The sequence below is a fragment of the Sciurus vulgaris genome, assembly GCF_902686455.1.
Source record: "Sciurus vulgaris genome assembly, chromosome: 1".
Taxonomy (NCBI): Eukaryota; Metazoa; Chordata; class Mammalia; order Rodentia; family Sciuridae; genus Sciurus; species Sciurus vulgaris.
The window spans coordinates 200,943,747-200,967,440 of record NC_136461.1 but is presented as its reverse complement, the minus strand read 5'-3'; the positions used below and the strand labels follow the sequence as shown (position 1 = coordinate 200,967,440).

At 43.5% G+C, this 23,694-nt stretch overlaps 1 protein-coding gene across 1 annotated transcript in view; it reads left to right on the top strand.

Annotated features, from left to right (window-relative positions):
* The window catches only part of GSDMC (gasdermin C), a 52,855-nt gene that overhangs the window by 27,733 nt on the left and 1,428 nt on the right, over window positions 1-23,694 (top strand). Inside the window, exons 2-9 of the mRNA XM_079128145.1 lie at window positions 7,101-7,315; window positions 7,905-8,088; window positions 16,286-16,454; window positions 18,318-18,429; window positions 20,457-20,504; window positions 22,319-22,399; window positions 22,521-22,660; window positions 22,971-23,100. Of these exons, the coding sequence (XP_078984271.1) occupies window positions 7,105-7,315; window positions 7,905-8,088; window positions 16,286-16,454; window positions 18,318-18,429; window positions 20,457-20,504; window positions 22,319-22,399; window positions 22,521-22,660; window positions 22,971-23,100 (1,075 nt within the window). The 5' untranslated portion in view covers window positions 7,101-7,104. The remainder of the gene's footprint in view (window positions 1-7,100; window positions 7,316-7,904; window positions 8,089-16,285; window positions 16,455-18,317; window positions 18,430-20,456; window positions 20,505-22,318; window positions 22,400-22,520; window positions 22,661-22,970; window positions 23,101-23,694) is intronic.

Sequence of the window (23,694 nt, the reverse complement as noted above, 5' to 3'; positions counted from 1 at the left end):
CATGACTGGATCTGATCTGTTGAACCCCCACAGTGAGGCCACTGGCCTAGGACTTTGGAACCAATTTCTCTTTATAATAAAGACTACTGCAAGGTTGGAGTATAGAATTATATGCTGGACCCGGCACAGGAGGGTGTTAGGAACATTAGTTCCTGGTGTCCCCACTCCACAGATGGGCAGCTCCAAGGCTGTCTTCAGGGCCCTGGCAGGGGGCCCCCCCTTCCCAAGGAGCTACCTTCCTTGCTGTCCCACCGTTTCATAATACAGTCAGTGATTTGTGAGTGGGATATGAGCCAAATTAGTTGATCCAGACTCAGTTCTAGGAAATCTGTGAGTCAAAGACTTGTTCAGCTGGTTTTTGTGAAAAGGAAGGGGCACAGCTCTGTCTATCCTGAGCTCGGTGAGCCCCGCAGTTTTGTAATCAAATGCTACCTGATTCTGTTCCAAAGAGTTTTGGCTGGGAGGACTTGAGATCTGAGACGCTGTGATTCTAGAACTCAGTTCCAGGTCTGGCATCCTGGAACAGAGGAGGGTCTTCCCTTTGCTGACGTTTTGCCAGAATATTTCTCTGGGAATTGAAATATTCAGAGACACATCGGCTGGAAGCAACACTGCGGAGAGTCACATTGACCTGGTCTCTGGAGTTGCTGGCAGATCCCGCTTGACATCAGAAGGTCCTAAGGCTGATCAGAGCCCCGCTCACTTGAGTCGTTCTCTGCAGGACAATACAGTATACGATCTGGTGAGTGGTCCTGGGGTCAGGGCGTGAGTAAGAAGAGGAGAAGAGAGAAAAGTCAAGATGGGCTTATGAAACGAGAATGTTTTCCTACCTAATTTGACCTACAAGGAAGGTAGCACTTCTTCCTTAAGAGGATTAATGGAGAATTCCTGAGAGTGTAGGAGGCTGTGGGATGTATCTGTGATATATCTTTGCCCAAGTCCAGTTCTAGAGACTCTGCTTTTGTTCTTGGTATTCTCTGTTGTCCATTGCCTTGTCTCATGGCCCATACCAAATAACTGAAATGATCACGTCAAGGCTGTTGCACAAATCTTTGAAAGTTCTGCCTCTTTGGTATTGAATGTCTTCAGCGTGTTCAAAATCTCAGTTCTTTGTAGCTGAAAATCCTGTTCTTATTTACCCAGAAGGAAGCCATTTAAGCAGATTCCTTTCATTCAGTATGTTCTGCACAATGCTGTTACACTTTGCCCTACCTGACTATTAAATATTCATGTTTGTGACTTCATCTGTTCTCAAGGTCTCCAATCCCACCTGGATGTCAAGAGGGCAGCCATTTCTGTCTCCAGTGCAGTTCTCTATTGTGAGTGCCAATCTGTATAGCTGTCTGTTTTACTCTCCTCTTGGATCTCAAAATCAATGGATCCAAATAGGAACTCATGTTCCTCCTCTACAAATATGTCTCCTTACAGAATTCTATTACTTAAGAAAATGGGACACCACCCTTCCTATTATCTGTGCCACAAATCCAGAAACCTCCTTTGTGCTCTTCCCTTTTCCTCACCACCCACATGAAAACCATTATCAACTCTATTTGATTTTATGAAGCTTCTCTGTCATCATTCCACTCTAAGGAGACAATATCTTTCACTTGAATGCTGCTAGGAGTAACCTCAGAGTTAGTTTATACTTACCCACTGTTGACCCTTCTGTAACAAGGGAGTCTTCTGTATCACAAACCTAAATGAGCTTCCTCTCTTCTTTAGTTATGTACTCTTTTTGCACTTTGGTGGTAAGTTCAGCCCTCCATATCCATAGGTAAGGCCTCCAGGGATTTAACCAACCATAGGCTGAAAATATTTAGAAAAAATTGTGTCTATATTGGATGTGTATGGATTTTAAAATTGTCATTATTCCCTAAACTCTGCAGTAAAACAAGTATTCACATAGCACTCAGATTTAAAGTGTATGAGAGAATATGCGTAGGTTATAACAAATACTGTACCATTTTGTACAAGGGACTTGAGTATCTTCAGATCTTGGTGTCTGCATGGGGTCGTAGAACAAACTCTTCAGGGATACTGAGGGATAGCTGTATTCAGGAACGCAATTTTTAAATTTTATTTTTGCATTTCACAGTACAAATGAAAACTTCGCTTTTTCTGTCCATCTTCTCCCCTCTGAAATAATTCTTTGCTAGGAAGTGGGGAACTAGTCTTCATTATTACACTTTTAGAAAATACCCAGAGTCACAGCACTACAATTTCCTGGTGAAGTAGAACAAATAATGTAACTCGGATATAAAGAGACCTCCCCTCCACCTTTATCATCCGATTGAGTCATTCCTGGCTAAATGGGACAAGAGGAGAGGTCTCATTATTGGAGGCCCTTGCCTTGTTTTGATGCGTGGCCTCCCACAGGTGGCTCCATTCCAGGGTTTGGTCCCATTAGCATTGTTGCAGGAGAAGAAGGTCCATCCCTGGCCTCCTGGGAGAGCCTCCCCTATGTGATGCTGGCATCAGACCAGATGAGGAGGAATTGGTGGACCAGGAGGAAGCTGGATCATTGGCCCTGCTGAGGGCGATGCAGAGGCTAGAGCAGGAGGCGTCTTTCCCTGTTGAATGCAGCTATTGTTTTGTCAGCCAGGTTCCAACCAGCTCTTCCATCAATTTCTGATAGTTGACTTTCACATTCTCTTTCTTTTCCTGCCAGACTGTGTCTTTCTCATAGACGGAGGATCATGGGTGAGGTCTGCCTTGCGCCAGTTACAGTACAACTTGGGCATCTTGCTCTGTGGACAGTTAGTCACTTGGTTCCATGCTGTCCAGATATGATTCACATTTAATTTCTTAAAAAATTATCATATCAAGTAAGTCAGTAGCACAGCCTGTGCTTAGCATATGTGAGACCCTGGGTTGGAACTCCAGCACTGCACACAAAAAATTGTATCATTGTAAGAACATGTAACATGAGATCTATCCTCAAAAAATTTTTTATATGTACAATAAAGTATTTTTAACTAGAATTTATTCATATTGCATAACTGAGACTGTAAGCCCATTATTGATCAGCAACTCCCCATTTCCTCCTCTTTCCAACTCCCAGAAGCTATCATACCACTCTCTGATTGTGTGACTTTGACAATTTTAGATGCCTCTTATAAGTGGGATCATGGTGTTTGTCCTCTGTGACTGATGTATTTAGCTGAATGTCCTCATTCAATGCTTAGGGTTAGGGTTAGACTTTTTTAGCTGAATGTCCTCCAGGATCACCCTTCTCATTGCCTTACTCCTTATCTGGTGCACGGTTTGCAGAGATTTTTCTCCCATTATATTGGTTGCTTTTTCATTTTGCTGATTGTTTCCTTTGCTGCGTGCTTTGATAGAGTCAGTCCTACTTGCTTTTGTATCATATCCATGAAACGGTCACTAAGATCAATGTGAGGGAGATTTCCCCTTATTCATTTATTTATTTCCCAGGGCCTTGTGCACGTGAGGCAAGCACTCTACCAACTGAGCTATGTCCCCAGCCCTATTCTTATGTTTTCTTTGAGGAGTTTTGTAGTTTTATGTCTGAAGTTTCAATAGTCCATCCATTTTTACATTGAGTTTTGTGTGTGGTCTAAGATAAAAGTCTAGTTTCAGTGTTTTGCATGTGAATAACTAGTTTGTCTAAACACCATTTACTGACCTGATTATCTTCCCCACATTGTGTATTGTTGATACCCTTTTCTTTTTCTCTTTCTTTCATACATTCTTTTCACTTATTTTCTTCCCCTCTTTTTTAAATTTCTTCCTTCCTTCCTTTTCTCCTTCTTCTTCACCTTCCTCCTCCTCCTCCTCCACCTCTTCCTTTTCTCCCTTTTCTCCTCCTCCTTCTTCCGTACTGGGAACTGAACCCAGAGGTGTACTTTCTAGTTCCTTTTCCTAACTACTTGGTTTGAATGCTGAATTCATTCATTTTCAGCCATTCTTTTTTTTTTTTCCTGATAAGGATATTTAAACTTCTGGCCCATATCCAGTTCCCACTGTAGCTATATTCCACAATTTTTTATTCATTAACACTCCCCTTGTCAATTCTTTTTTGACTTGTGAGTTATTTGGATATGTGATTTTTTTTTTTTAAAGTTCTCACACATTTTGGGAAATAAATTATATTTTTATTATTAATTTAGAATTTAATGGAGCTTTTTGTAGTGGTGCCTGCTGATAATCCCAGCTGCTCAGGAGGTTGAGGCAAGAGGATCCCAAGTTTGAAGTCAGTCTCAGCAACTGAGACCCTGTCTCAAAAAATAAGAAGGGCTGGGTTGTAGCTCAGTGGTAGTACACTCCTGGGTTCGATCCCTAGTCTTCCCCTCTCCAAATTTAATGGAATTATTATAAAAATATAATATGTGTAATTTTGATTCTTGATATTTGTGGAGGTTTGCTGGATGACATTTTTCTGTTTTGTGAATGTTTTTTCCATGTGTGAATAGAATGAGCAGTCTCTTCATCAGGTGAATGCCATTCTTTATAAGTCCATTAGATTTTTTGAAAACTGTGTTATTCATATTTTCTGTATCTTTGTATACTTCATCAACTACTTATTAGACTCTAATAATATTTGTTCTTATGTCTTTTGAGATTACATTGTGAGATTTGCCCATGTTTTGAGCTGTTAGATGTTTTTTTTTAAATTTAATTTTTAAAATTTGTTCTAATTTGTTGTACATGACAATAGAATGCACTTCTCGGTTTATATCCAAAGGACTTAAAATCAACATACTACAGTGAAGCAGCCATGTCAACGTTTATAGCAGCTCAATTTGCCATACTAAAATATGGAACCAATCTAGATGCCCTTCAACAGATGAATGGATAAAGAAAATGTGTCATATGTTTTTGTTAATGTAAAGTTATTGGGTCCGTTTCATTCATAGCATCAATCATGATTCGTAACTACTTATGCATTTATCAGTTAAGTTCAGTTGGTAAATATTTGTTTTTATCATTTTGCTATGCCCCAGGAGACCACAGACCATAGGAACATGCTCCCAGGGCAGGGCCTAGCTTCTAATAGATGCCTATTAAAACTTCACTGGCTAAATGAGCAGCTAAGTGAATGAAACAATCAATGAACAAATCAGTTTTTCCAGGGAATTCAGGATGAAGCACTACTTATTTGTTTAATGGCTGGTGCAGATCCTGGGTTTGTTGAAATTGCAAGAATTTTAAAGCAGCACAAGAGTTTGACCCTGTTTTTTGGCAGAGTGAGGTGGGGTATTTTGGATTGAGTAACTCAGCTTTACCACTGAGTTATATCCCTAGTTCTTTTTATGTTTTATTTTGCAACAGGGTCTGGCTAAATTGCTGAGGCTGGCCTTGAACTTTTGATCCTCCTGCCTCAGCCTCCTGAGTCACTGGGATTACAGGTGTGCACCACTGTGCTTGGCAGAGCAGGCCCTGCTTGATGGTTCTGTGTGCAAGGGCTCCTGACACTTCGTAGAAGTGATTGACTTTATGGTATTTATAGAGAACCCTTGTCCACTTGGAACAATGTACAGGGTCCCAGGTTGTACTATGTAACCACCCCCCTCCATCTTCATGTGCCCATACCATGTGCTGTTTCTCTTCCAGCAGATTTGTATAAAATCTGGATACACTCCAGTTTGGCAGCACTGAACACAGGCAGTTTACACACGTGCACAGCAGTCTTCCTAGCCTGTTGGAAGGGAACTCTTCTTTGTGTCCCTCTCACAGAGTAGCCAGGTGCTTAGCAGTCCCCCTTGACCCTGGCAGGAACTTAGTCCAGGTATCTCATCTCTGCTAGATAGTTGCTTAAGCAAACCTTAGGACCTTCCCAGCCTCTATCAGGCATTTGTGCCTATCTGAAACTTCATTGTGCACATCTGACAGACATCTAAATCTCTCTGTGAAGATTCTGGATCACCATGTAAAACTTTTCTGAGTGACATGTTAAGACCCATTTATTTACCTGTAGAAGAGCTGAAGAGCCTCTTAAGAAAACCCAGCTTTGTAATAAATGCACCCAGAGCAGCACATGCGTGTCTAATTTATCCTCCGGAGTCTTCCAGACCAGCTCCCCTTTGCTTGCCATGACTCATGACTCCCAGTCCCCTCTGCTTCTTCAATACCCCTCCTTGTTCCCCTTGCCTCAGCCTCACTTACTAACAGACAACCCGTGTCAGAAGTGATCTCCTGATGTCCACCCAGAACCTTCCTAAGTCATGCTGGGTGTGAGAGTTATGAATCTCATGAGGCCGCTTGCCAGCCCGTCCCTTTGGTAGACGTCTCTTTGGCATAGGCTGGGATCTTATCCCTGGTCACCGTGTGCAGTGCTTTGACCTGGTCCCGTCCACTGCCAACTCTCATCAGAGTTATCGCAAATCTCAAACCCATCCAGCTAGACCCCCTGCTTCTGCCCTTCCTTCTCACTGCAGTCCACCATCAGCCCAGCCACCACAGGCACATTGTCAAAAATGCCCCAATGTGTGAGCTCAGCCCCTCTAATGGCTCCTAATCTTCCTGCGATGGAAGACAGGTGACATGGGCCGACTGGGCCTGAGCCAGCCTGTGGATTCTGCTGGCCTTGTCTTTGTTTCTGCACCTCGCTTACTCAGGCATGCATTGCTTCAGGGTCTTTGCACTTGCTGATTTCTCTACCTGGAATAATTTATTCACCTACGCTCATTGTTTATACCCACCTCCTCTAAGTTTCTGTCCAAATGTCACTTCTCAGCGAGGCTGTCTCCGTAAAATTTGTAAATGACTAAGGCCCTCTCACCTCTTCCATGATCTCTATGTACTTAACATAAGCCCAACCTTCCCTCCCGGCCTTCATTTGAAGATAAAATCGAGCCCTTCATCTTCCTGTCCTTTAGGAATCCCTGGGTTACAGATGAGGGTGTACCAGGATTTCCTTCCACAACTATAAGGGGAAGCAAATTTCATAGTAGTGCTTCTGAGAAGCCTGGCCAGTCTGTAGAGCAGCAAAGAGAGAGGCTCTGACCTAGTCACCAGCAGGTGAAGACCTGATGTCTCCTGTGGAGGTTCTGTCCTATGAGAAGCAGTCAGGGATCAGGGAGAGGCAACTGCTTTTTTCTTTTTTACTGAACTTTGTGCTCCCTTCTCTCTGCCCCTAGCACCATGCCCTCCATATTTGAGCATGTGACCAAGAAGATGGTCAAAAAGCTTGGAGGCAAAGACTTGAGGCCCGTCAAATCGCTGTTGGATGCCACCCATTTCCGTCAGTTCAGTATATTACGGAAGAAATCTCGGTTCTGGATCTGGGAACAACCTGAGCTTCCGGTTGAATACTCCCTCATGGACATCCTGGCTTCGGTTCCTGCTGTCCCAGGTACGTTGGCCAGGGGCCAAGGCTTCAGGTGAGAAAAACTAGTGTTCTTAAACAGAAGTAGTACAACATCCAAGAATCCTGGAGACGCCTGGCTAGGTCAATCTCAGCTCCCTCACCCGGAGGAAAAGGGCAAGGATCTAACATTATTTGAGAATCAGCAAATTATGGGGAACCAGGCCTCGAGGTGGAGGTACCATCCCCATTTCGTGTAAGAGTAAATGAAGTTTATAAAACAATTGATTTAAAGTTACATAGCTGGGCACTAGGAGAAGTAGGATCTGGACAGTTTCTAATCCTAAACATTTTCTATATTTGCTTAGGGCTGGGGCTGGGCCAGGAAAGAGTGTTCCCAGGGTCTTCTGGACATTGTACAAGTGAAGCCACCATTTCTTAGGATTAAGACTCCAGTGTGCAGCACTGGAGTCAAACATTATGCTTCAAACATTAATTGATGGGTTAGTGTCTTAATGGAGAGATTTCAATGAGTGGAAGTGTTGGGGCAGAATTGGCCTCAATTTTCCATTTCCCACACCTATTTCTTCCACAGAAAATTCTTGGTTAAACCTCTGGTCACTTTTTCTCTTTGCAGAAGCTGTAGTGACAGGACCGTTCCTCTTCAGTGACACTGTGATCCAGAAACAGAAGGCAGATGTGGGTGTCAATGCTGGGGTAGACGTGAGCATGTCAGGGGAGGTTACTCAGATGCACAGATCCACCCTCGAGATGCGGAAGGTCACCATCCCCTCCCCAAACCTGGAAGGCCTCCAAAACAGGTGAGGAACCTGGAGAGGAAGCGATGGGACCTTACCATCCGGGTGGTACTCTTCTTGCAAGCAAGAGACACTTACCAGGACTTATTGTCTCCCCAGCAAAATGAAGATGGTGACATCCCAGACTAGTCTACTCCTCTTTGGTACCTGCTCCTTCCTTCCTTCAATCAGGAGCTATCATTCACCAATAAAAGCTTAGTGGAGCAGTATTTACCGATTATGGCACTATCGTAGGGTGGGACAGAACAACATGGCAGACCCAAATCCCTGCCCTAGAGTAGCTTATGCTTAGTGGAGTCAGGGATGGGAAGGTGATGAGGAAATAAGGAAAACAAGTAAGTTAATGCAGTGTTAATTAAAATGAGACAGACTCTGGAGCTCTCTAAATAATGGATATCTTGATGTCTTAGATTTTATTTTTTTTTCTAGTTCTATTGTGGCATAATTGAGAAATGGAATTGTATATAATTTAAAAAAATTATTTGTTCTTTTTAGCTATACATGACAGTAAAATATATTTTGACATATCCTACATACATGGAGTGTAACTTCCCATTCTTGTGGTTGTACATGATGTGGCATTACACCGGTTGTGTATTCATATATGAACACAGGAAAGTGATGTCTGATTCATTCTACTGTCTTTCCTATTCCTATTCTCCCTCCCTTCCCTTCATTCTCCATCATCTAATCCAATGAACTTCTATTCTTCCCTCCCCACTTATTGTATGTTAACATCTGCATATCAAAGAGAACATTCAGGCTTTGATTTTTTGGGCTTGGCTTATTTCACTTAGCACGATAGTCTCCAGTTCCATCCATTTACCAGTAAATGCCATAATTGCATTCTTCTTTAAGGCTGAGTAATATTCCATTGTGTATATATACACTACATTTTCTTTATCCATTCATTTGTTGAAGGGCACCTAGGTTGGTTCCACAGCTAAGCTATTGTGAATTAAGCTGCTATAAACATTGATGTGGCTGCATCACTATAGTATGCTGATTTTAAGTCCTTTGTGTCCATGCCAAGGAGGAATGGATAACTGGGTCAAGTAGTGGTTCCATTCCAAATTTTCTGAGGAATTTCCATACTGCTTTCCAAAGTGGTTGCACCAATTGCAGTTCCACCAGCAATGTTTGAGTGAACATTTTCCCCAGATCCTTGCCAACATTTATTGTTACTTGTATTCTTGATAAGTGCCATTCTGACTGCAGTGAGATGAGATCTCAGTGTAGGCTTTTTTTTTCTTTTTTTCTTTTGGTACTGGAGATTGAACCTGGGGTTGCTTAAGCACTGGGCCACATTCCCAGACCGTTTTTAAATTTAGAGACAAGGTTTTGCTGAGTTGCTTGGGGTCTTGCTAAGTTGCTGAGGCTGGTTTTGAACTTGAAATCCCCCTGCCTCAGCCTCCTGAGCTGCTGGGATTACAGGCGAATGCCACCATGCCCAGTTCTCAATGTAGTTTTGATTTGCATTTCTCTAATTGCTAGAGAGGTTGAACATTTTTTTCACGTATTTGTTCACCGATTGTATTTTTTCTTCTGTGAAGTGCCTATTCAGTTCCTTTGCCCATTTATTAATTGGGTTTTTTTTTTTTTTGGTGTTAAGTTTTTTGTGTTCTTTTTATACCCTGGAGATAAATGCTCTATCTGAGATGCAGGTGGCAAAGATTTTCTCCTGTTTTGTAGTCTCTCTCTTCATGTTTCTGATTGTTTCCTTTGCTGTAAAAGAGCTTTTTTAGTTTGATACCATCCCATTTCTAAGCCAACAAAATGGACATTGGGGCTTACTTTATTTCTAGTAGGTGCAGGGTCTCTGGTATAATGCCTAGATCCTTGATTCATTTTGAGTTGAGTTTTGTGCAGGGTGAGAGACAGGGTTTTTAATTTCATTTTGCTACATATGGATTTCCAGTTTTTCCAGCACCATTTATCGAAGGGACTATATTTTCTCCAATATATGTTTATGGCACCTTTGTTTAGTATGAGATAACTATATTTATGTGGGTCCATCTTTGGTTTTCCATTCTGTACATTGGTCTTCATGTCTGTTTTGGTGCCAATACCATGCCAGTTTTGCTACTATAACTCTGTAGTATAATTTAAGGTCTGGTATTGTGATGCCTCCTATATCAGTTTTCTCACTGAGGATTGCTGAGGCTATTCTGGGTCTCTCATTTTTCCAAATGAATTTCATGACTGCTTTTTCTATTTCTATGGAGAACATCATTGGAATTTTAATAGGAACTGCAATAAGCCTGTATAATGCTTTTGGTAGTATGATCATTTTGACAATATTAATTCTGCCTATCCAAGAGCATGGGAGATCTTTCCATTTTCTAAGATGGTCTTCAATTTCTTTCTTTAGTGTTCTGTAGTTTTCACTGCAGAGATCTTTAGCCTCTTTCATTATTTTATTTTTCTTGAGGCTATTGTGAATGGAACAGTTTTCCTAATTTCTCTTTCAGTTGATTCATCACTGATGTATAGGAATGCAATTGATTTATGGGTGTTAATTTTATGTCCTTTTACTTTGCTGAATTAATTTATGAGTTCTAGAAATTTTCTGGGTCTTCTAAATATAGAATTATGTCATCAGCAAATAGGGATAGTTTGAGTTCTTCTTTTCCTATTCTTATCCTTTTAATTTCTTCTGTCTGATTGCTTCGGCTAGAGTTTCAAGGACTATGTTGAATATAACTGGTGAAAGAGGGCATCCTCTTTCACCAGTTCCAGTTTTTAGAGTTCAAATTTTCTCCATGTAGAATGATCTTGGCTTTGGGTTTAACATACATGGTTTTTACCGTGTTGAGGTATGTTCCTACTATCCCCAGGCTTTCTAATGTTTTGAACATGAATGGATGCTGTATTTTGTCAAATGCTTTTTTTTGCATCTATTGAGATAATCATGTGATTCTTGTCTTTAAGTCTATTGACGTGATAAATTACATTAATTGCTTTCTGTATGTTGAACCAACCTTGCATCACTGGAATGAACCCCACTTGATCATGAGGCATTGTCTTTTTAACATTATTTTATATGTAATTTGCCAGTATTTTATTAAGAATTTTTGTATCTATGTTCATCAGGAATATTTGCCTCAAATTTTCTTTTTTTGATGGTGTCTTTGTCTGATTTTGGTATTAGGGTATACTAGCATCATTAAATGAGTTTGTAAGGATTCCTTCCTTTTATAATTCATGGAATGATTAGAGGAGGATTGGTGTTAGTTCTTCTTAGAAATTCTGGTAGAACTCAGCTAAGATCCATCTGGTCCTGGGCTTTTCTTTGTTGGTGAGCTTTTGATAGTGTCTTCACTTTCATTGCTGGAAATTGATCTGCTTAAATTTTCTTTGTCCTCCTGATTCAGTTTGGGTAGGTCATGTCTCTAGAAATTTGTTAATGTCTTCCCGATTTTCTATTTTATTAAAGTATAATTTTTCAAAATAGTTTCTGATTATAATCTGTATTTCAGTGGTGTCTGTCATGATATTTCATTTTTCACCACTAATTTTAGTAATTTGAGTTTTCTTTTTCTCTTATTAACTTGGCTAAGCTTTATAAATTTTATTTATTTTTCAAAGAACCAACTTTGTGGTTCATCAGTTTTTTGAATATTTTTGTTTCAATTTCATTGATTTCAGCTTTGATTTTAATTATTTCCTGTCTTCTGTTGCTTTTGGTGTTGATTTATTCTTTTTCTAGGGCTTCGAGATGTAACGGTAGATTATCTATTTGGTGACATCCTATCCTTTTAATGAATGAGCTCAATGCCATGAACTTTCCTCTTTGAACTGCCTTCATAGTGTCACAGAAATTTCAATATGTTGTATCATTATTCTCATTACCTCTAAGTAGTTTTTAAAATTTCATTCCTGAATTCTTCTGCTATCTATGAATGATTCAACAGCATATTATTTAGTCTCCAGGTGAAGGAGGAGGAGAGAAGATAGAAATAAAAATTTGAAGAGTGGAAGAGAGAACAATAGAGATTGGCTGTTAGAAGAAGAAAAGAGAGAAAGAGAATAAAGGGATACATAATTGAGAGAAAAAACACATATAAAGTAAAAATTTAAAAAATCAAAAATAAAGTATACAAAACTGAAATATACTAATCAAATATCCTCATCCTCAAAAAACTGATCCATGAAAAATACATGACTTCAGAAATACTAGAAATAAGAAAAAAACAAAATATAAATATATATAAATATCCATGGACCACTGTGTTCACAGAGAAAAGACAAAAGGAAAAACAAAAAAGATCTCAATGAAAAGCTAAAGAATTGTTTCCATTGGAGTTCAAAAGATTCTCAGCTTCCTTTCTCAGAGTGTTAGGTGGGGTCATCTGGAGGGTGACGCTTGCTCCACCCTCAGGGTGGGGTTGCTAGGGTGGAGAGAGGCAATCCCCTGGCAGATCTCCTAGAGGCAGGGTTTAGCTTAGGGAGTCTCCAGGTTCTTTGCCCAATGCCAGTTGGCCTGGAGATTTTAAGTCGGTGCACTTCCAGGGCCCAGCACTTGCTGGTGTGTTGGAAGACTGTACCCCAGGAATCTCTGCTGGGTTCTGCTTGTGCAGTGGAGGAGCCAATTCTTTGTCCACTATGTCATCTGTGGACCCCACCTTTTCTGGACTCAGGTTGTCTCCAAACTCAATCTCTCCTGCCTAGTTGCATCTCTCCAGGCCAGTCCTGCAAGCAGCTGGATGGGAGGGGGAGGGAGAGCCTGTGGGTTTGCATGACCAGTTGTCCCCTGTTTGAACCTCTCTCCATGTCTGATTTCCTCCTGGTCACTTAGGCGCACTCTATGTCATGCAGTGTGGGTTTGCTGGGCTTGTATTTGGTCACAACTCAGATTCCAGGAATTGGCTCCCTCAGTTGCCAGCCCCTGCACCACAGCTCCAAAATCGTTCTTTTCCCTGTCCTCCACGTGCCGCCTCAAGAGATTCTATTTCTTCCCCTACAAGGATATTGTGTGGTGCACCTTTCAGTTTGGTTGGCAGTGTCTTTGATCGCTCAACTCTCTGTACCCAGCCATGCCTCAGGCCTCCTAAAAACGTGGGTTCCTTTAATTCCCTTCTCCCTTTACTTTGCTCATAGAGAGACTGGCTCTGGCTGGGGCCTCTGGCTGCGTCAGCAGCTGTGGTGCTGGGATTTCTTCCTTATTTTATTATATCCAACCTCCCAAGTCCCCAATCTGCTTTGAATGCCCAGTATTAAATTCCAGGAAAGCCCCCTGCCCTTTTTGTTCACCCATTTGCTGAGAAGTTGCCTTTCTGCTTTCTTGGTTTTATGCCATAGAACAGTCAGGAAAGTGACCTTCTCTATTCCAACATCTTGAAAATCCTTGAGAAATGGGATTGTGTAAGTTTAAGGTGATGAACATGACAGTGTTACGCTTGATGCCACGGTCAAGTCAGTTAACATGGCTATCACCTCATCTGGTAACTATGTTTTGTTTTTGCAGTGAGAACATTTAGCACCGACGGCCTTCGCACATTCCAAGCATACACGACCATGTCATTAACCACACACACCTGGTGGTACCTCAGATCCCTGGAACTTACTCATGTAGTAACTGAAATTTGTCCCTTTTGATCAACATCTCCCCATTTATCCACTGTAAACCACATCGTATCTCTGTTTCTATGAGTTTTATTATTTTAGATTCCACATGTGAGTGAGATCATACAGTATTTGGCTTTCTATGTCCGACTTATTTAACTTAGCACAATACCATCAGGGTTTATCTGTGATGGTGCAAATGACAGGATTTGCTTATTTTTTTTAAATGACTGAATAGTATTCCATTGTGTTTACACCTCAATTTCTTTTTCCATTTGTTTATTGAGGGGCACTTATGTTGTTTCTGTAATGTATAAAGCTGCTCCCCGGCCGATCAGGTACAGTGATTTTCCCCGCCTCCCAACCACTTGTCAATCTGTGAACATCCTGGCTAGCTATTGGTTCATCAGTCAGCTTGCAAGTATCCTTCTCCGCTATTGGTCCCGTTAGCCCAGTGGAATTCAACTGTTTTACTGTAGCTTCCCTGCCATCTTTTCCATTCTTCTTCTGTCTGTCCTACACACTTTTCTCTATCCTCCTGGCTTTCCACTCTCTCTAGCGTGCACCCTTCCTTTTCCTTTCTCTTTTCCTCTCATTTTCTCTCTTACCCTGCAGGCAGACACTGTTTGCTTAATAAATTCCCTTATGTGATTTTCCGTGTCCAGTGTGGTTCCATGGAAATTCCCTTACAGTTTCTGTGTATTTAATTACTGTGAATAATTCCACAACGAATATGGTAGGGTATATACCTCTTCACACTATTGATTTTATTTCTATTAAATGTGCACCTGGAAGGAAAATCCTGGGATCATATGGTAGTCTTATTTTTTAATGTTTTTGAGGAAGCATATTGTCGTTCTAATGACTGTACTAATGTACATTCCCAGTACACAAGGATGTCCTTTAATCCACATCCTTGCCACACTTGTTATTCATTTATTTAAATAAGTTCCTCTTGAGATGGAGATATTATCCCAGTTCACATAAGAGTAACTGAAGTTTATAAAATAAATCATTCAAAGTTACATGTTTGGGAACTGGTAGAAGCAGGATCCAAACCCAGGTAAGGCTGTCACCTAACAAGTGTGAGGTAATGTCTCATTGTGGTTTTTGCCTATATTTCCCTGATAAGTGATGTTGAGCACATTTTAATGCATGTACCTGTTGGGCCTTTCTAGGTACAGAAATTCAGGGACTTTTGAGACCAGTCCACATCTTCCTGACCCAATCATCCTCTACACTGATTGTCCTTTTGCCCAGGTCTCACTTTGACTAGTTTTAAATTGGATTATGATTTTTGTTGCTGTGGTTGTTATTATTGCCATTGAGTTGTATAAACTCATGTATTTTAGATGTTAACATTTTGTCAGCGCATGGTTTTTAGACATTTTCTGCTCTTGCATAGGTGCCTTTTCATCTTGTTGATTCTTTTCTTTGCTGTGCAAAAGCGTTCTGTTTGATGGCCCTGCTTACTTACTTTTGCTTTTGTTATTTGTGCTTTTTGTGTCATATCCAAAAATTTGTTGCTGAAACCAAGATCAAGAACCATTTTTCCTATGTTTTCTCCCAGAATCTTTAAGGTTTCAGGTCTTGCATTTAAATCTTTAATGCATTTCCAGTTGATTTGCATGTATCATGTAAGAAAATAGGTCAGTTTGTCTTTTCCATGTGAATATCCAATTTTCCCAAACCTAATTTTTGAAGAGAATATCCTTTCACCCAATTGTGTATTTTTGGCACCTTAGTTGACCATACTACATGGGTTTATTTCTGGGCTCTCTATTTTGTTCCATTGGGCTATGTATGTCTTTTTTATCCCAATACCATAATGTTTTGATTACTATAGCTTCGGAGGTGTGGTAAGGGGCTTCAATTCCATCCCAGTGTCAATGGAAAACCTAGTACTGGGTGCTTAATGACCTCCTCCCCTAAAAAGTACCGAGGATCTCTCAGTACTGCTCATGATTTTACCTAGGACCCCAACTCCACTGGGGCCTAGAGCAGAACCTAAGCCAAGCCTCAGAACTGTAACCGAAGAAACCTGTTCTCAGAATTCAAACTTCTCAAACCTCCCCGGAGCTTCCATGTTTGAGTCAGTACTACAAATTCAGCTATTATGGAGAGTCAATCCAGAAATGCGCACCTTGCTCATCAACAACAGCAGCACCATCCAGAGGCCTCACTGTTTTCCAGACTTTATGTACCTGCTCCATATCCCACCCTGATTTTGTCTCTGGACATTTTAGAGTGAATAGTGAACTTTGAAAATAGGATTTTCTAAGGACTGCTCTCAACTACCTGAACCTATCTACTTCTAGCTTTTTGTCTGAGAGAACCTAGGGCTGGTAATTGATCAAGAGCCCCTTATTAGGATCAATTTATTTTAGTACAATGCTCTTCACTGTGTGTACCACCATTAGAAAACGGAGTGGCCTTCATCCTGTACATCTGAAAAGGTGATCTGTGTCCTGGACACCTTAACCTCATGATCCAGCATCTTCCTTCCACTGAGAACTCACCTGTCAAAGTCCAAAGGCAGGTACCCCTCTGGGTTTTGAGGAGAAAGGTAACCCAGAGGACCCTGAGAGGCATCACTTTCCCACTCTGACCATTTACCCCTCACTTATATCCTCAGCAAACTGTTGGATCCAGAACCATCCTTTCTGAAGTATTGCCGGGAGACAGGGGACAATCTATATGTGGTGACAGAGGTTGTTGAGCTGACCAACACTATCGAGCTGCTTGACAACAGTAGTGTGAATGCTTCCGGAAAAGTGTCTGGCTCTTGGAATACTTTAATTAAGGTATGGGATGGGGATGCCAAGAGTGTGCCACTGTAGCCAGTGCATCCTCATGGCTCGGGTTTGGGTGGGTCGGAAGGAAGGTTGGGGTCATTATTTCCTTCATTGTATGTGCCGAGGTATCCTGAGACTATAACCTCTTCATTTATAATGCTTTAATTTATGGGATTTTTCAATATTGATAAGATTAGAAAGAGATTTAATTATTTGTATTATATATCATCTTAGGTAAACGGTGAATTTTTCAGAATCTAAATGTGAGCATTCTGTGCTATATACATATCCAGCTTTATGACTGGAAGAAACAGGAACAAGAATAGCCAACCTCAGCTGTTAAAGTAATCTCAGTTCTATGATAACCTGTTTTTTAGTCATCTTTTTGTCACCGTCACTCAAAATACCCGAGAAGAACTACTTAGAGGACGAAAGATTTATTTTGGCTCAAGATTTCAGAGGTCTCAGTCCATGGTTTGTTGACTGCATTGCAGAAACATCAGGACAGGCTGGCATGGTGGTAGAAAGATGGTCAGCTTGTGGCAGCTGAGAAGCAGAGGAGGGGGGAAGAGAGAGAGAGAAAGAAGAAGGAGGGAGGGGAAGAGAGAAAAGAGAGAAGATGAACTATTCCATAGCACGCCTCTAATGACTTACTCCCTCCAGCTAGGTCGCACCTCCCAGCAGTCCATCTAGCTGCTGGTGGATTTTGGATTAATCCACTGATGAGATCAGAGCCCTCGTGATCCAATCTTCGCCTATCAGACCTCTGAACTTTGCTGCATTGGGGACCATGCTTCTAATACGTGCTGTTCTAGTCAGCTTTATTGCTGCTGTGACTGAAAGAGCAATCGGTACTGTAAAGGAGGAGAGGTTTATTTGAGGGCTCATGGTTTCAGAGGTCTCAATCCATAGAAAGCAGGCTTCATTCCTTAGGGCTCAGGTGAGGCAGAACATGGTGGAAGAGTGTGGTGGAGGGAAGCAGCTTACATGCTGATAAGGAAGCAGAGATGCCAGAAACAAATATACACCCCAAAGGCACCCTTCTGCTGCCCACCTCCTCCAGCCACACCCTACCACTTCAGTTACTCTGCTAATCTCCATCAGGGCTTAATTCACTGACTGGGTTAAGGCTGTCGGGGCCCAAACATTTCTCCTCTGAACCTTCTTGCATACACAGCAGGCTCCCAAGGCCAGTGAGTTATTCCTGGAGGAGTCTCAGGCTCCACCCAGGCCATTTATCCTGATCCAAGTCCATTGGATCAGCATCTAAACACATCGCAGAATAGAAGTGTGGATTATCAGGGTGTTTACCTCAAAAAAGAAAATCATGCATGTTTCTAAAAAGGAAAAAAAAAGTCATATTTCAAGGAATTCCTGCCTAGCATTCTATGTCCAGTCAAAATAGCAATCAAATATGAGAGTTAAAAAGAAGATGTCTTTAGGTGTGCAAACTCTGAAAGCATGTATCCCTATCTTCCCTGGAGAGATGGAGTAATGAGACAGAGAAGCTGCAGGGGCATCACATTAACTGATAAGAGTGAGTTCTGAGATGAGAAGCAGAGTCCCCAGCAACATACAATCTGAGGACTTACACAGACGTTGGGTTTCATACACTTGACTTGGAAGAGCTACGACATGGCAACATGGCTCCTGGGAAGCTGTAGGTAAAGCTGCAGAGAACAAGGAGAAGCCAACAGTAGCAGGAAACAGGAAGGAAGGGACTGGGGACTGCTGATGTCTTTCTCAGGAGCTTTCTCATCCATTTCACTTCAAACTCCACGCACACTCTGCTTTGATGGAAAGTAAACAGGATTTCTAACCCAGTTATGAGGCACAGAGCTGGAAGCTTCTAAGCACGTTCTCTCTCCCCAGGGTGAAGGTGGGGCACAAAGTCTCAAGGCGAGAGAGACGACACTGACCATCCCCCAGGGCACAGTGATGGCCTATAAGAGGAAGCAGCTGGTGATCAAGGACAATGGCGTCAGTGAGCAGAAACCAGGGTGGCCCCTGGGTGGGGTGGGCCCTGCTCCACACTGTGCCACCTCGCTGCTTTCAATGTCCAGGGCGAGGATGGGCCACAGCTGTCACTGCCTGGGGCACACACACGCCCCACCACCCACAGCCACCCCAAGCATGGCCGAAATGGTGCCAGGGGTAGATGCAGAGATGTCTCCTTCATGTGAAGGGACTCGCCTGGGGGACCACTTGAAGGTGCCCTGGGCAAGGTCGGGCTGTGATCCCAGGCGTCTTCATTCACGCCCTGCCACCCTCAGCAGCTCAGCAGGGGAGCCCCGAACCCTCAGGTCACCATGAACCCCCATCAAAACCCCAGAAGATAAAGATGGCACGATGACAAACCAGGACAGACCCAAGGCCCTAAGGATATCACGCAGGGTGTCATCTACATCTCTCCCTTTTCCACCACCCTCCAACACACACCTTGGGCCTGGACGCCATGTGGGCAGATGGTCAGGGTCAGTCCATACCTGGGCCTGATGTGGCTGCTGGGGACAGGACCAGCCTGTCCTTCCGATGTGAGTCCCAGGTAGCGGGCAGCCGACTCAGCTGGGGCTGAGCTCCAGGGGACGAGGGGACGCCCTGACCATGTGCACACTCACACATTCTCCTGCAGTGTCCTTGCTGCTGACCTGGCCAAGGGAGGGTCCTGAGGTCAGGACCTCCTATGGGCGGAGCCCAGGGAGGCTGGACTTTCCACTCCCGTGCTGTAGGTGGACCCTGGCTCCTGGAGGAAGACCATCCACGCCCATCCAGCTCTCTCCCGAGGCGTAGGGGTGGGATGGGAGAAATTTCAGTGATGCCCACTAAGGGCACCAGGAGATGGCAGTGCTATTATTAAAGATCACAGTGAATAACAAAGTGCTTTAATTTAGGAAGGGAATGAAAAAGAGCCCTATTTTCAAATATATTGACAACAAAACAAAACAAAGATACATGGTCTGAGTATAGGAGACCCCATAGGGTGTGGGATGTGGTAACCGGAGAGAACCAAGTCCGTGCTCACTGGTGGCTGAAGTCTGGTGAGTTCACTGGTGGACAGTCTGCATGGCCCCGGAGTGAGTGGGAGGTGAGGAAGTGTAGACAGGGTAGACCACCCCTTAGGGAAGCTTTCTGCAGGGGAAAGTGGGTAACAGCAAGCCACAAAGAGGGGCACGGTAATGCCGATCCTGAGAGGGCTCGGGCTTGCTGTCAGGCCAGGGAAGGGGCCTGGTGAGCTGAGGAGGCCCAAGGTGAGTTGGTGTCAATCACCTTGCTGGATGTTGATTTTTCACATCAGCCTGGGAGAGAAGGACCTGTTTCCATTTTACAGATGAGGCGAGAAGGCTGGCACTTACGAGAATTCTAATTTTCTCTGAAGCTACTGGCCCGTGGTGTGGCAAATGACCACACTTCTCTGCACATCACATTCCTGTTTGTTGTGAGGATTACATCAAGCCCAGCCTCAAGCTGGTTCCCTTCAGGGGGCCTGCATTGTCAGCGGAGTCCCCCTGATGCCCTCTAGTGGTCAGGGTGTGACTGGCAGGCACCGCTGAGCTCAGCCTTGTCTGATTCCATGGGATTACTCTCTAACACTGGGGAAACTGGTCTTCTTCAGAGCTGTTCTCCTAGTTTGGTGTTAGGCAAGTTTCAGACCTCAGTCCATTTCTATATATGACACATGAAATCAGCCAAGACTGCAAGGATGGAATTGATAAGTAAGGTCAGGACCGTGAGGAAAGGCTAACAAGGAGGCAGTCCCTTGGGTCGGCAGGAGGAAGCCGGGCCCCTTGACCTGGAGAAGATAATTCTTTGTAGGAAGGCATAAGGATCACCCAAGGTGCTTTGTAAAATGCAGGTTTCAGGGCACCCTAAGGATCTGATTCGTAAGACACAGAGGCTTGGTCGACAAGCATCCCAGGTGGTGTATACAGGGTCCCCAAGCTCCAGGCGCAAGGTGTGGGAAAGGTATCCTCAGGAATAGCAGCTATCCTGACTGGCTTCTCTTCCATTCAGACATTCTTCTCATCTCTACTGATGCTAAGCAGAAAACCTTTCAAGATGGTGAGTCCAGAGCCTGGCAGGTTCTCTGCCTAGAACTTGGGCCCTGTTGAGTCCTGACCCCCTTTGGATATCACATTAGTCCCCTCCATCCCACATTGGGGTGATGGAGGATTCCCTGCCAGGAGAATCCACATTCCTTGACTTGGACCCAGCCAAGACCCTGGGGCCAGGGACACCAGCTTTTCTCCCCTGGACACTGGGATAGGTGTGATTTTGATGGGGGTGTGGTCTGCCTGGGGCTCCATTTCTCTGGAGGAATTTCTCAATTGAATTAGTGGTATGAGGTGAGAAAAAGGGAAAGGAGGGAGGAGTTGGAGAGGGGAGAGGTGGAGGGAAGGGGGTAGAAGAGGGAAGAGGGGAGGGGACAGTGGCTCTTAGTGGGTGAACACTTCCTCTCTCCTTCCAGTTCAGCCACAGGGGTTCTCAAGTGAGAGAAGGATTTTTGAATCACGTAAGTAGAACCTGATTCCTCTCCAGCCACTCTGCACAACAGAAACCCAGCTGCCTGCTTGCCTTTGCTGCCAATAACCCTGGTCTTGGCATCTGGCCCTGTGGCAGAGGGCAGGAATGGTGAAGAAGAGGGAGTCAGGGGAAATGGAGGCAGAATTTGGAGAAACCAAGTCTTTGAGACTAACTTTTATCTTTTAAAGGTCTTGATGTTCTTTTTAAATTTTTTTATTGTTGTCAATGAACATGCATTTATTTATGTATGTATGTATGTATGTATGTATTTATTTATGTATTTATTTATTTATTTATTTATTTATTTATTTATTTATTTATTTATTTATTTATTTATTTATTTATATGTGGTGCTGAGAATCGAACCCAGTGCCTCACGTGCTTGGCAAGCATGGGGTTATGGCTCTACCACTGAACTATAAGCTCAGCCCTTGAGACTAACTCTGGGGTTATATTCTCCTTCCAGGCCAGCATGTCATTTCCATCCTTCCTGTAGGTGAGTGAGTGTGTGCTGGGGGTGAAGGCGGGACTCCCAGCCTGCTTGTAGCAGTTCTGCAGAGTAGAATGCCCCCGCCTTGCTTGCCACTGTCCTCTGCCTTGCCCCTGGGTCCTGTGGGAAGAGAAGCGTCCAGGAAGGCCAGCATGGTGAAGGGAAGGACCAGGATGGGGACATGAAGCGGTTAACCAGAAGTGGGGAGAGAGTGTGGGGGCAGACCCTCCATTGAGTCTCAGAAGCGAATTTGAGGATGAAACAAGGTGATCGCTTGTGATTCACTTCCTAGGAAGAACAGAGGAACGCTTTTGGCGAGGTGAGTGTTTATTAAGAGGGAATCTAGGGTTTCTGGGTGGGAGATTAAAGGCCAAAGTAAAGAAGCCAGTCCCACATTAGAAGTTTCTGTGCAACTCAGAAAACAAATCTACTTCCAGGTATCCACTTTGGTCACAGCACATTCATTCATTCACGCATGTAATCAACATTTGTTGAGGACTCTTTGAGATCTCTCACTCTCAGCAGGTCACCTTGAAGCCACTGGAAGCCTCCTGGGGGAAATCAGCCTCCAATGTCTACCACTTGATTCATTCTTCATACATGTCGAAGGTGCTGGCACAGCTGCATACTAAGGGTAGATCCTGTGCCAAGTGCTTTAGAAACACAAACTCAATCCTTGCCATATCCCCACTTAACAGATATGGAAACTGATAGAATATCTAAGACTTTAATCTCTAGGACCCAACACTGGATTTCACAATATTCCTGAAATATCCCTGAAATGCCCACTTGGTCATTTCCTCCTACTTGCAATGACTGTTTTGAGAAAGCTAGGTCTGCTCTCAATATGCTGTGCTTTCAGAGTCTGGGATTGTTCATCTTTCTAGCCTCATGACAGTCCCATCCCTGGATCCTAAGCAGGCCATTAGCAGAGACGATTTTGGCTAGCAGCTGAAAAGGAGAGAGGGGTTTGGCTCATTTTGGTGGGAAGGGCTATCATTCCAGAAACGTTCTAACTAAAGAATTGTTCCCATCTTTTTGTTGGTGTTGATGGCTGAGGGCAGATTTCAAGAATCTACAACAGGAGGTTTTCTGGAAAACTAAGGAATTGGCCCGGCTTCCTAAGGACGTGCGGGGTGTCGTATTCTGCAACATCCTGCCCATGCTCAGGGACAGAGGAGCTCTGCAGGACCTGATGGACATGGTGAGGGTGTCCTACAGCTTCCTGGGGCTGGCCAGGACTGTCAGGGGGGAGGTATAGGACATACCTGAGGGAGGAGGTGTGAGCAAGATACCAGGGAGGTGGGATGACGTTGGAGTGGGGACTCTGGCCCAGGCACAGTGACCAGGGCCACACGTGCAGCCTCCATATCTGGAGGTTCTTGGAATCCACTGGGGAGTTAGAGAGCCATCGGCCCATGCCTTGGTCACCACCAATGGACACAGGAGACACGGCAGATCACACGACAGTAATGTCATCACTGTTGTTATTAACAAGCACCTGTCTTCTGTAGCTGGAATTGGAGAGCTTGGGTCATTTGGATGGCCCTGGCAGTGTGATCCTAAATCAGCTGCTACAGGACCCGAGACTTCAGTGGGACAAGCCACAGGGTGGCATTCTTTGCCTCCTTCAAGCCATGATGGGTAAGAGCGATCTGTGGGTGGGTGGGAGAGGCAGGTTGGCCCCAGACCCTCTGAATGAACAGTTTAGATGCCTCAGCTCCAAAACTCTTCAGTTATCATGATCTTTTTCATGTCACCCTTCTCTTCAAGTTTGGGAGGGCCTAGTGTGACATTGACCAAGCCTAAGGCCTAGAAAGTGACTGACTGCTGATCATATAACAGATACCAACCTCCACCCTCAAAACCCACCCCCTGGATCATGCTGTTTGGTATCCTGGAGACCCGTTCAAGAGTAGGAGAACTGGGCACTGTGGCGCATGCCTGGAATCGCAGCAACTCGGGAGGTTGAGGCAGGAGGATGGCAAGTTCAAAGCCAGCCTCAGCAACTTAGTGAGGCCCTAAGCAACTTAGTGAAATCCTGTTTCAAAATAAATAGATAGATAGATAGATAGATAGATAGATAGATAGATAGATAGATAAATGGGCTGGGAATGTGGCTCAGTGGTAAATCACCCTGGGTTAAATCCCCAGTACCAAAAAAAAAAAAAAAAAAAAAAAAAAAAAAAAAGAGTAGAAAGAAGACATCGTACTCAGCATTCCCTTGTTCATGGTGAC